This window comes from Dreissena polymorpha, chromosome 5 (genome assembly GCF_020536995.1).
Source record: "Dreissena polymorpha isolate Duluth1 chromosome 5, UMN_Dpol_1.0, whole genome shotgun sequence".
In the NCBI taxonomy this organism is placed as follows: domain Eukaryota; kingdom Metazoa; phylum Mollusca; class Bivalvia; order Myida; family Dreissenidae; genus Dreissena; species Dreissena polymorpha.
The window spans coordinates 122,544,861-122,558,637 of NC_068359.1; the positions used below are offsets into that span (position 1 = coordinate 122,544,861).

The 13,777-nt window shown below is 35.1% G+C and overlaps 1 protein-coding gene across 8 annotated transcripts in view; it reads left to right on the top strand.

The window, feature by feature from the left end:
- Positions 1 to 13,777, top strand: part of LOC127832462 (segment polarity protein dishevelled homolog DVL-3-like) — a 106,076-nt gene that overhangs the window by 34,632 nt on the left and 57,667 nt on the right. For 7 of the 8 annotated variants that reach the window (XM_052357937.1, XM_052357944.1, XM_052357940.1 and 4 more), the window contains exons 5-6: positions 2,553 to 2,639; positions 11,155 to 11,302. In XM_052357937.1, the coding sequence (XP_052213897.1) occupies positions 2,553 to 2,639; positions 11,155 to 11,302 (235 nt within the window). The remainder of the gene's footprint in view (positions 1 to 2,552; positions 2,640 to 11,154; positions 11,303 to 13,777) is intronic. The other variant, XM_052357943.1, reaches the window with a different exon arrangement.

Below are 13,777 nucleotides of genomic sequence, written 5' to 3' on the forward strand. Positions count from 1 at the left end.
AATTATGAATGAAAGTCGCGGATCTGATCGACAGAACAGCCGAAAGTTATTTTTATGGGCGGAACTTCACATAAAATAGTACACAAGAAAAACAATATACATTGAATAAATCTTTAGTAAAACCGTGTTAGAAACGAAATAATTCGTGTACTTTATACTTTGTTGTTGAATAACTCACGACCGGAAAATTATATGCGTGGTTTCAAACGTTCGCTCTCGTGATTAAATCCCTACGCATCTAAACTATCGGCCGTGGCCGTGGGTTATTTGACAAAAAAATATTTCTTAATTATTTGGTTTGTTGTTGTCAGTAGCCAACCTACGCACAGACATTTGTTTGGTTCAGTGCACGTTTGCAAGCTATTATCGAGTCGACAACAATTTAAAACATCGGTATAGACTTACACAGATTAATAATATTGACAACAATGAAAAAAGTCTGATAGTGATAAAACAGCACACGAAACAACAATAAAATACCAAATGATAAAACCAGTTGAGAAAACTCGTTCCGATTAAAAAAAAATGCCTAAGGAAATTTTACTTGTACATGTATTATACCACCTTTATGAATGGCAAAATCAATGGTATATATTTTAACGTAATTTGTCATGATTTCGGATATACATTTTCGGATACTTTTCCCCATTTTTATCCGGACCGATTGATGTTGCGGGAAAATATGATCCCTGGTTGTATGCTTCATGTGGTGTGTGAGATGTGCTCATTCTGTATGTTGTATGCTTCATGTGGTGTATGAGATAGTGCTCATTCTGTATGTTGTATGCTTCATGTGGTGTGTGAGATATGAGCCGTGCTCTGTCAAAAGGTGTTTAATGCATGTGTGTAAAGTGTCATCCCAGATTAGCCTGTGTAGTATGCAGGGGCTAATCGGGGATGACACTTTCCGCCTAAACTGCATTTTTGATAAGAGACTTTCTTTATTCAAAACATACCATAGAATCGAAAATGTCGTCCCTGATTAGCTTGTGCGGACTTAAAAGACTAATCTGGGACAACACTTTACGCACATGCATCAAACCCCCATTTTCGCATAGCATGGCCCATATATTTATTAACATTCAACAAATGCAGTAGCAATCAGTTGTATCACAATGCTACCAGCAAGGCTTGCTCTTGTGAATACTGCCTGAAATGGCAGACACTAGAGACAATCAGTGTAATTTAAAAAAATTGAAATCTCTTCTTAAAATAAGATTTGTAAGCAATATTGTTTTATTTTGAATGGAAAATGTACACAAATTAATTGCATTTTGAAAGACATTCTCATAATTGTGTTATGTTGAGGGACAGCAGCTAAAAAAATTAAAACAGAGTTCAGCCCCTTGTTTTTAAACTCAATCCTTTTATACAGTTCATGATAATTTTGTTCTTTCTCTAAAAAGTTAAATGTCAGTAAATTGTCTTTAAACACTTGTAGCAGCCAGCCTTGCTGTGGGTTTTGTTGTGCCTTATATTTGTAGTATAGGGGTGTGATTTTTATGTTTCAGCCCAGCTTTTAATAATGAATGAATCTGGCTCTTGGGAAACTGGGTTTAATGCATGTTTGTATTCCAGATAAGCCTGTGCAGTCTGCATTATCTTATGGGGGATGACAATTACTGCCTTTACTTGATTATCACAAAGAAGAGATTTACTTTTAATGAAGATTACCATAAAAGCGAAATGTTGTCTCCGCAGACTTCACTGGCTTATATGGGAGGAAACTTAATGCACATGCTTTACATGTGGTTTTCTAAGAGCAAGTCTCAGATTTAACCCATTTATGCCTAGTGGACTCTCCCATCCTTCTAAATTGGATCAATTTATTTCTGAAATTAGGGATGTCTGGTATATTTTTTTTCTATATTTAGAATACTTCTTACTGAAAGTCCTTTAAGCAAACAGCGCAGACCCAGATGAGACGCCGCATTATGCGGCGTCTCATCTGGGTCTACGCTGTTTGCAATGTCCTTTTTTCAGGACACTAGGCATAAATTGGTTAAAATAGATAAACACTGCAATGATGACTTAATCCTCTCAGAGATGGGCAATATGAAAGTAATTAATCCGTTTGGGTCATTTTCCATTATATAAACTAGTGAAAAGTATGAGTTTTGTAAAAAAAAATTGTTAAAGAATGTCAATATTTTTAATATTTTGTAATTTTACCAGAGCTTGAAAAATTACATGTGTGCATGTATGTACAGTGTCGTCCCAGATTAGGCTGTGTAGTTTGCTCTAGCTAATCAGCGACAATACATCCCTCCTAAATTGCAAAGCAGTGACTTCCATTCAACAAAAAATACCATAGAAGCAGAAAGTATGGTCTCTGATATGCCATGCTAAAATAAAACTGGATAAGTGTTCAACTCAATTGTCCATTGACAGCGTCTGCTGATAAAGGTTGGTAAATGTGTTAAATATTTGGTTACGTTAGATTTCTTGAGAGAACAGGGGAAGAATACAAAGAGATGCCTGAAAAAGGAAAAATCACACCCCTGATATGTGTAACTGTATGAATGACTGTAGCCGTTTTGTTGCTCATGTAGATGGCCGCCATAGGAGTTCCCGCCACAGCTCTCATAAAATGTGCAATCACAGCTGCTGTCATAGCAGCATGTCTACCTCCAGCCTCGGTAAGACCCCTCCCCCCCACACATGTGTTGAAACAACATCACAAACGCACCCCTGTCCTTGCTGTCTCATACCTTTCTCTAGACAACCTTTAGGTCTGATGATTCACCATCAAACATCATCTCATGTCATCTTGGCTCGTGGTCACATTCCCCACAATCAACAAACCCAGGGCATTCTTTTCAAGTAGCAAATGGATGATTTAAAACATCATGAGGTGTTGTTTTTTCATTCAAAATTGAGTCAGGTAATCAGCCCCATGGATAAAAGTATATATTTTTCCCAAATGGGAGCTAAAAATTCCAATGGAAGGTTTCTTAAACAATGTTTTGTGTGTTCGTTTTTAGCGCGGCTGTTTTCGGAGAATACCTGAGGTATTGTCATAGCTAGCTTGTCTTCCGGCGTCAGCCGTCGGCCGTGATAAAACCTTAACATTTGCTCTAAAATCAAAGTGCTTCCACCTACAACTTTGAAACTTCATATGTAGATGCACCTTGATGAGTTCTACACGCCACACTCATTTTTGGGACACTAGGTCAAAGGTCAAGGTCACTGTGACCTCTAAAAAAATAAAAAATATATAAAAAAAAAATCTGACAAGCTTTCATTTATTCAAAACTGCATCCGCAGCCGAGCGTTGGCACCCGTTATGCGGTGCTTTTTTTTAGATCTCAATATTATTATGTTAATCTCCCATCCAAATATCTTCAACTTTAGTAAATATAATACTGAAAACACTTGTATCCTCAATTTTGAAGCATTGTTTACCAAAACAACAACAACACTAATTTCCAAATTTTAGTCAAAACGCCGCAAATTTTCCCAATCCAAAAGGACATGGCCCCATACCCAAAATGGTGAAAAAAACACTGTCATTTGCATTGGTGAAAGGTTTTGGTTTATTTAATTGGTTTATGTATTTTAAAATCTTCTGGTCCTTAATAACTTATAATATCGAAATTCGGAACTTCCAGTCATTTATTTGTCTTAAGAAAATTGTGTTTGGCTACTACATGATGCGACCCGCGATTTTTGCCTAAATCTCACATCACCGCGTTTGGACCAACGTGACAAATCGCGGTGATTCGCTGGAAAACACTCTACGGGTGATTCCGCCAAGATTTCACTGCGATTGTCTTGCAATAAAGATCAGCTGTAGAATAATCGCGAAACACCGCGATGGGGCAATTGCCATAATTTGCGGTAACTACATGTACTTTAAAATATGCATATGTATATAATTATAAAATAAGAATTTCTGCCATTAAAAAAAAAATCTGCCCTCATGGCTTCAGATATGGATTTTGAATTATTAAAAGTTGCAGTTTCTTCCATTAATGTTTAAAAATCGACTGCTCCAAATAAAATGTTATATGTGTAGTTATCTCTCAGTTCAGTTCAGTTCTTGGCATTTTCTTTAACTTCAACTTTATGGCACTTTACTTATGTAATATTGGCATTTTTAATTTCTTGAGTGTAAGCAAATAATTTCTTTCACTGTCTTGATAATAGGTATATCATATTGTATTTTTGAGGGATAGTTATGTCAACAATAGAACTGACTAACACGGGTTGGCATAATAATTCAAAGTGTGTAATTGCATAGTTTATTTAACCATAGTTTGCATGAGTTCTTTTGCCCTAGTTGTAATGCACAATAAATACTAACCTTATCCTTTGTTTTACAATTTTCACAATAGGGTATCTGAACAGTATTTATGCTTAAGATTTATTTGCTTTGCCATTGGTAGGTAGGTTAATCTGTAGACTTTTAACCCATTTTTGCCTAGTGGACTGACTTCCATCCTTCTTGTGGACTGACTTCCATCCTTCTAAATTGGATCAATTTATTTCCAAAATTAGAGATGTCTAGTATATTTATTTCTATATTTAGAATATTTCTCACAGAAATTCCTTTAAGCAACAGCGCAGACCCTGATGAGACGCCGCATCATGCGGTATCTCATCTTGGTCTACGCTGTTTGCCAATGCCTTTTTTCTAGGCGCTTGACATAAATCATAATGGGTTAATATTCACGCGACTTCTTTAGAACGCTTCGACTTACAACCAGGCTTCAGGGTTACTTGCCAGAGAAGGAACACATTTATTGATAGTAAGGTCAACAGTTCAAAAGTCAAGATCAAATGGCTATTCACAGTAGGTTTGTTTCTGCAAGAAATCTTGAGAACGCTTAACCCACAATCATTTGATTCGATGTAGTGGTTACTTTGGTTGAAAGTAGGACATCTACTAAGATGTAGGTTGTCAAGTTAAAGGTCGTCACAAATTATCTTAACTCACTGACAAAATGTTTTATTTTGCAAATATGTACAGAATGTGTGTCGGCTATTACGCTTCTTTTTCAAAACATTTTAGTTTTACAGTGTTCAATAAAGGACTTAATACTTTGGCTGCCTGGAGGGTCTACATATATAGGATTTATTGATGGTCTTACGTGGAATGATTTAGGAAAATGCCGGGAAAGGTGATTGTGTCACTGTTTCATCTCTCTATCTCTCAAGGTGCTTTACAATAAAATATATACCACTGCATTGATATTTTATACATGTTTCAAATCATTGTGTTTCTTATATCAAACTCTTGCCTGTATGTTTATGTTTGTATAACCTCTTCCAGTATAAATATCCTCTGTGGCATGCTTTTTCGGCTGCTTATTTATGAATCGGAAAAACTATTTGCTCTATTGTCTAAATAATCATTGAACTTCTCTTGATGTAAATCTGCCAGTCACCTCTTGAAATTACAGTGTATTCAAACATTGCCAAAGAGATCTGTGTAGTTGCAATAACCTGCCAATGAAGCGTTAAACACTTGCTAAGATTTATCATCTGAAGTACATAATTGGAAGTTCTGAAGATTTACGGAAATGGTTTTGTTAGGAAAAGCTTCATATATTTATATATATGTGGAATTATGGGGCATCATGCATGTGCATTAAGTGTCATGCAAGACAAGCCTGTGAAGTCCACACAGGCTAATTAGGGGTAACACTATCTGTGTACACTGGAGTTTTGCTAAGAATAGACTTTCTTTAACCCTTTCAGCGCTGGAACCGAATTTTAAAGGCCTTTGCAAACAGTTTGGATCCAGATGAGATGCCACAGAAGGTGGTGTCTCATCAGGATCCAAACTGTTTGCTATTCTGATAGTATTCTTTGAAAAAAAATCGAAGAAAATGCTAATTTTATTAATTAAGCAGACAACATTTTAGCAGACGACAAATTTCCCAGCATGCAAAGGGTTAAAGGAAAAATAGCATTTAAGCAGAAAGTGTCATACCTGATTAGCCTGTGCATACTGCACAATCACTTAACACACATTACGCACATTTGTTAATCCCCATTTCTCAGGGCATGTCTCGTGTTGTTTTATTTGTGTCTGTTGTAGTTGCGCACTTGTCCCAAACACCGGCTGAATCAACCCTTTCCCTCTCAGAAGCAAAGTGAAAATGGCTATGTGCAAACAGCATAAAACCAGAACAGCCTGCGAGTAACTTGCAGCCTGTTCAGGTTTCATGCTGTTTGCTGCTCATCAGTATTTGAATGTTAAAAATGTAGCCTTGGATTTAGTAAGAACGATCTTAAGTTAAATTTCATTTTTATGCCCCCCTTCGAAGAAGAGGAGGTATATTGTTTTGCACATGTTGGTGGTTCGGTCCGTCCACCAGATGGTTTCTGGATGATAACTCAAGAAAGCTTAGGCCTAGGATCATGAAACTTCATAGATACATTGATCATGACTCGCAGATTGATTTTCAGGTCACTAGGTCAAAGGTCAAGGTCACAGTGACTCGAAATAGTAAAATGGTTTCCAGATTATAAATCAAGAATGCTTACGCCTAGGATCATGAAACTTCATAGGAACATAGATCATGACTGGCAGATGACCCCTATTGATTTTCAGGTCACTAGGTCAAAGGTCTACTACACTGCCACTACAACTGACAGCCCATATGGGGGGGGGGGGGGGGCATGCACGTTTTACAAACAGCCCTTGTTTAGTGACTTCAAATGCGTCACAATACGTATCTTAGTGGAAAAGGGTTAAATATTTTTGGTAACATTTTCATTATGAGCCATAGGCCCTTAAGAGAGAGCCCCTGAAGATATACAATCAATTGACCAGTTGCCAACTCCGCCCACATTTTGTCAATCAGCCAATCAGATATCGATTTTTCACACACCCCTCAGCAACGCTTATCTGGCCGCCATTTTGTCCGACAAACAAAGCGTGTTGTACATATAGAATGGACGTAATTTTTAAGAGTTTACACAGATTTTATATCAAATGCATGATCATTACTGTTCGATCATTATTCAAAATTGTAGGTGCTATACATACTTTATAAAAGGTTATTATTTTATCTGTATTTCTTGAACATATAAACGAGTAATGAGAAAACAAACACAATAAATAGTTTAACCACACCAGGTGTGTGTTCTATAAAACGTGTTATACCGTTTGATGCACAATATTATTAAGCAGTTTGGGCAACATAATAATTGCCACACGTGCTTATTAATCTCAGCGTAATTGTCGATGATTAATAAATAACAGTATGTTGCGTGGATCTCAGAATGAAGGAACATTAAGGCATTGTAAGGTACTGTACACATGAAAAGAAAACTATTTAATTACTTAAATGATTTCCAATTATATATTTATTTTCTGTGGATCATAAACAAGGGAAATCATTATAAATTAAAGTGTGTAATAATAAAGTAAAAACAACACAAAGGTGATTTCAACGCGGTTTAGCCAGCTTAAAGCGACTTCAAGTGTAAAATGTACGGCTTATAATACAACAACAACATTTCTAATACAACATATATTGATACGGGGAGAAATGTAAAAATTGCAATTAACATATAAGGGCCATCTTGTTATAAATAAGCAAATGCATAATATGCTTAATGTATTCAATTCGAATGTTCGTGAACAGCACCGTAATACCAACATTTCATTTTTTGATAGTGAAATGTAACAGGTTCGCATTAAACATAAATGAAATAAAATGCATATTAGACTATCTGTTAATGAAACCATGAAATTAGGCCTGTATTAAAATATGGTTACAATCAAAAGTTAATTTATATGCAAATAAAAAAAATCGGTGTCTTTTTAAAAATAACACTATAAAACAAAGATCAAACATTTTTAATAAACAAAAAACCCATCATGATATGGATATGTCATTTGCATTTAATAAAAATATTTTCAAAATTATATATGAATAGCAACCGGGTTCACTGTCAGACGGTTGAATACAAGTTCAAAATCAATATGAAATAAATGCTCATTTTTACAACGGATTTTTCATCACCTCCCTATATAATATGTATAAGAAACGTTTCTGATAGTCAGTCTGCCGTTAACTCATTTATTTTGATTACCCCATTTCTCTCTAAAGTTTTTATGATTGTATTAACATTTTACAAAGCAGTTTAGGTTAGTGTGCGGCTTTAATAATTTATTTTACAGAAAAGAGCATAATACATCATTAAAAATATAGAATTTTCCTCACGTAACCGCTATAATTGCGATCTACTTGTCGGAGTTTTCTAATCACTAGACGTGACTATGTGGGCGGAGTGATCTATAATTTGGCGACTGGTCAATTTGCTTTCTCATTTACTGAAGATATACAATCAATTTGCTTTCTCATTTACTGAAGATATACAATCAATTTGCTTTCTCATTTTCAAAAATGAATACAAATTAATTGAAAAATATTTGTAAATATTGAAGATTCAGAGGCTTGACAAATGTGTTTATATTTGTCTGTACCAAATATCTTTGATTAGATTCGTATGAAAGCACTTAAGTCTAAAATTGAACCTTGGTTAATATGTGACCTATTATCTGTTGGCATGTATACTGACAAGGTACAATCAGTGAACCACAAGTGGATTAAATTCACAGTTTGTTTCACTTTCTCACAGTGATTTTGTAACATTTACTTGCATTCTGTTACCTGCCTTTGAAACAAAACTGTGCAACTGTAAAATTAGCTTTGGCTAATTATTGGGGAAATCTGTTGTTTTTCACTGCAGTTTTCAGTATATCTTGTTACTCATATGGCCTTTAGACCAAATGTGTCATGGGCAGGATTTCACATCTTAGTTAAATTATTGAACTGCAATGTTTGTGATACATATGCCACTAAGTGCCTCAGTTTATTACATAATTAATGTATTATAACCAGAATATTCCTGTTAAGTAGAAATCACGTTTTATTGGTAATGATAAGATCAAATTAATACAAATGACCATTACTGTGAAAATGGCTTTCAATTCATAGGCACAGTGTTGTCTCTGAAAATCATGTGCAGTCTGTATGGGCTCATTAGGAACAACACTTTCTAATTTTATGAAATAATTCATATTACAGGCAGTGTCTTCTGAACGAAAAGCAGGCCCCGTGTTCACAAAACATTTTTTGCAATCGAAAATCGATTTTGCTAAGTTGATAAGCAAAAATGAAAATCGATGTCAGTTATTTAAAATCGATTTTCAATTGCAAAATCATTTTTTGAACACTGGGCCAGGTTTTGTCGAAAAATGATGTTCCTGATTTTACTGTGCAGACTGAACAGGCTAATCCGGGACAACACTTTACGCACATGCATTAAGCCCAGGCTAATCCGGGACAACACTTTTCGCACATGCATTAAGCCCAGGCATATTAACCTTTTTCGCAAAGTGAAAATGGCTTTGGCAACCAGCATAAAACAAGAACAGACTGCGAGTTAAGAACAGCCTGCAAGTAACTCGCAGTCTGTTCAGTTTTTATGCTATTTGCTGCTCATCAGTAACTAAGGGTTGAAAATAAAGCCTTTAAAACTTGAATTTAGTAAGACAGGTATTTAATTAAATGTAACATTCTAAAGGACTGCAAATGAGTCAAAATATGTATCTAAGTGGTAAAGGATAATTGTTTGCTTTTAAGCCAGCATTCATACTCTTGGAAAGATCTGCCCCCCTGGCTCTTCCTCTAATGCTGCAGGTGGTCTCCTTTCATTGAATACAGCTGGCATGAGTTGTCATGAGAAACAATTGCATTTTCCTATTATCTGGTACCTGAGCATTCATCAGGTTCTAATCTATTTAACAGCATGTTTTTATGTTGGGCACACATGGTTTGTAGGGTTCACTGGAAGCTTTTGGTTGCATATGTTTTGGAAAATTGGTACTGAGGAAAAACAATGACTATCAATAGCCAGTTTGTAACCATAATGGGCGAGTGGGTGCCCTTTGTCACTTTATTCTTATTTTTGTGCGTTTTTTTATAGTTCATTGGACAGAATAATCTGAGGTGTATTGTGTTTAGGGACTTAATAGTATTGTAGTATGCTGAATGCATCTGTAGTAAAAAAGAATCAAAGGGATGATATGAGTCTTTTTCTTTATTATTACATTTGAGATTTAATTGCCCCATCAGGTTACATATTTAACTCCCTGAGTTTCAGTACTAATTCTACATGTTAAGCTTTAAAAAAAAATAATTTATTGGTTCAACAAATTAATATTGAACAGAAACAATTTTACCAACACACAAGTATTTAAAATGAAATTGTGCCCTTTCTGAAATGCTATCTGTGAAGAATTACATGTAGAATCCTGTGTATTCTCTGTTTTTTTGGTGGCAATACATGTTGGTAAACCACTCTTGGCAGTGGAATGAGGCTTTCCATTATGTGTTTAATGAATGGTTGTGTGTAACCTAATGGTTGTAAATCAACCTGAACAAAAAATTGCAGGCAGATAAATCTAAAATAATGCAAAAGATTCCTGGGTGATTGAACTGCTCTTGTTTTTTTGAAGTTGGCAGATTTATTTTTATCTGTAAATCTTCTTAATGTATAGGCAGGATAGAATGGAGTTTTTTGTATGTCAATCTAGTTTTGCAAATGAATCTTGATAATAGAAAACATGGTGTGTGTTTGTATAGCATATTCACTTAGATTTATTGTTAAATTCTGAACATTTACATTTATCTTTATTTCTGCCTCTGCCATATGTATCTTATTTTGATAATTTGACAATTATTTTCAATACAGTCTCAACGTAGTTTTACCCTTGACCTTCAACATTATTGTGACTTAAGTTCTAGTTTAGCTTAAGATTTTATATTTGTTTAATCACTATGCTCTATAAATAAATACATGTGAAAGCTACACATAAAAATGAATGCAATAACTTATTTTCAAGTTTTCTTATCTTAGAATTAGATGATAAATGTTTGTTCTGCGCCTTCATACTTTTTTTCAATTTGTTTTTAAATTGAAAATACAATTATGCTGTATACTTTTAACAATAAATTTGTTGAATTAAAGGGTATATTGAACATTAAAATGGAAACGAGCGCAATAAATGAACTAAAGTGTATATTTATTTGTAGATCATTGTTTTTGGTTCTCAGCATTTTATTCTTTATAACTATATTGTTATTTGTAATACTCTTTCAACTTGCGTCTTTGTGTCGTATTTACCAGCTCACCCAGGTCCTCGGTTGAATGGTCACGCCAAGATGGACCCCCGACTGAGGCGCCCCCACGGTCACTCTTACGAGTCCTCCACAATGCTAAGTAGCGACCTTGAAACCACCAGCTTCTTCGACTCGGAGGACGACACCATGAGCAGGTAGTAAACAGCTTTGATTTTGTTGGTTTAGAGAAGTTTAAACCTATTATTAGATTGATTTCATTGATAGCGTAAGGCTTACTGAAACACTTTCAAGTCATTTTCCTGGGTATAGCCACTACTTTATGTCTTTAGGGGAGGTCTAAAAAAGTCTCCCATAGAAGGGATCGAACCCTTGTCCTCACAGTAGCTAGGCAGACAACATATCCCACGCCACAGCGACATATTTTGGTAGGCTTGTTACAGAGCTTTGATTGATATATTGATTGCTTCATTAATTGCTTTAGTAATGTATTCATGAACTCCTTGATATTTTCTATCATGAGTCTATAATGTGTACCAACCTTGGCACTTGTTTGGAGTGGGTAGTTACAAACTGTTACAAATATTAGAGATTAAACAAATATGTTGCATAACTATAATGGCTGTTTTTGATAAATTGGGGGTTGATTGATGATTGTGAATGGATACTGCACCACATTATTGAATGATAATTGTGTAAGATAATGACATCAGACAAACCCAATCAGCGTGGTACTTTGTAAGGTTAAACCCTTATTGTGTATACTGCCTTTCTTCCATCCACTCAATCTTGTATTATTGGTCTGCCAATTGCAGGTATAGCTGCAAACAAAGTTATCATTTTCATACATTCTTTCTATTTTTAACAGGAATGTTTAATAATGAGAAACACTTTTCCAGCTGATTTGTAGTTTTGATTCTTCATCCACAAAACAGACATGTAAAGCAATATCACATGAGAGCTAAATAGTTGTCTTGATATTCATTCAAGAGATCAAAGGAACTGATAAATTATCACCATGAAAATGATAACATCTGGGATAAAATCCTTTGCTGCATGTACATTAATATGAAGCACATCAAAGGTCTTAACCTCCTATTTAACCCTTTGCATGCTGGGAAATTTGTCGTCTGCTAAAATGTCGTCTGCAGAATTTCTAAAATTAGCATTTTCTTCTATTTTTTTCAAAGAATACTATCAGAATAGCAAACAGTTTGAATCCAAACTGTTTGCAAAGGCCTTTAAAATTCGGTTCCCGCACTGAAAGGGTTAACTTTGAGAAGAGAGAATAAAAACGTTTGACTTCCAATTTGAATTACTAATTAACTGTTGCATTTTCTTTCTTAATTATTCGAAATAATGAGTATTGTTTAAATATGGTCACTCATAAAATCCATTGCTCCAGAATCGTTGGGATCATATACTGTATGGACTTGTATTGTCAGCTCTGGTGAGCATTAAGAGCTCAAGGTTATCTTTTGTGATCAGTCTATTTCCAGCATCTTTTATAACATGTCTTGCATCCTCAACTTTAAGTTTATTACCACTACCAGTATAGAGGCTGTTTTGGGCTAAATCTTGATGTACACAGTTTGTTTGTTTTTCATTCAAAATTGGGTCTGGTAATCCCACTTCCCAAAGGAAAAAAGTATATATTTTTCCCAAATGGGAGCTTTTTTATGCCCCCGGATCGAAAGATCGGGGGCATATTGTTTTTGACCTGTTTGTCATTGTATGTGTCCGAGTGTGTGTCCCAAAACTTTAACCAAAACTTTAACCTTCTTCATAACTTTTGGAATATTGAACGTAGCAACTTGAAATTTGGCATGCATGTGTATCTCATGGAGCTGCACATTTTGAGTGGTGCAAGGTCAAGGTCATCCTGCTAGGTCAAAGGTAAAAAAAATCCCAAAACTTTAACCTTCTTCATAACTTTTGCAATATTGAACATAGCAACTTGATATTTGGTATGCATGTGTATCTCATGGAGCTGCACATTTTGAGTGGTAAAAGGTCGAGGTCAAGATCATCCTTCAAGGTCAAAGGTAAAAAAAAATCAAAGCGGCGCATAAGGGGGCATTGTGTTTCTGACAAACACATCTCTTGTTTTTTATCTCAATATTTTTTTCATCCCAATCCATATAAGTTCAACAGTAATAAAATACTTAAAACTCTTGTATTATCAATTTTGAAGCATTTTTTAGCAAACAACAACAACACTAATGTCCAAATTTTTGTAAAAATGCCGCAAATTTTCCAAATCCAATGGGACCCGGCCCCATTCCCAAAATGGAATAAAAACACTCATTTGGTACTCGTCATTCCGTTATTATCATAGTGTCTTAGGCCATGTTTAAATATGTGTCAAGTATGATAAAAAAAAACTAAGCCCTCATTGGAAATCTTGGAAAGATTTTTACCACATAAGAAGCTATATTTATGATTAAATGTTGATGAAACTCTGTCAGAATGTTGATTTTGATACTAATGCGTCCCAATCAGCATCAGGATTGAGCTGGGTCAAAATCTAGGTAAGTGGATCAAATCTTAAAAACATTGTGGCCTTTTGATCAATCTTGATGATCTTTTGCAGAATGCTCATTTCCACAATATCTAGTCCTAGTGTGAAAAATGGGTCATATACGTCCACAAACTAGGTCATCACGTGTAAT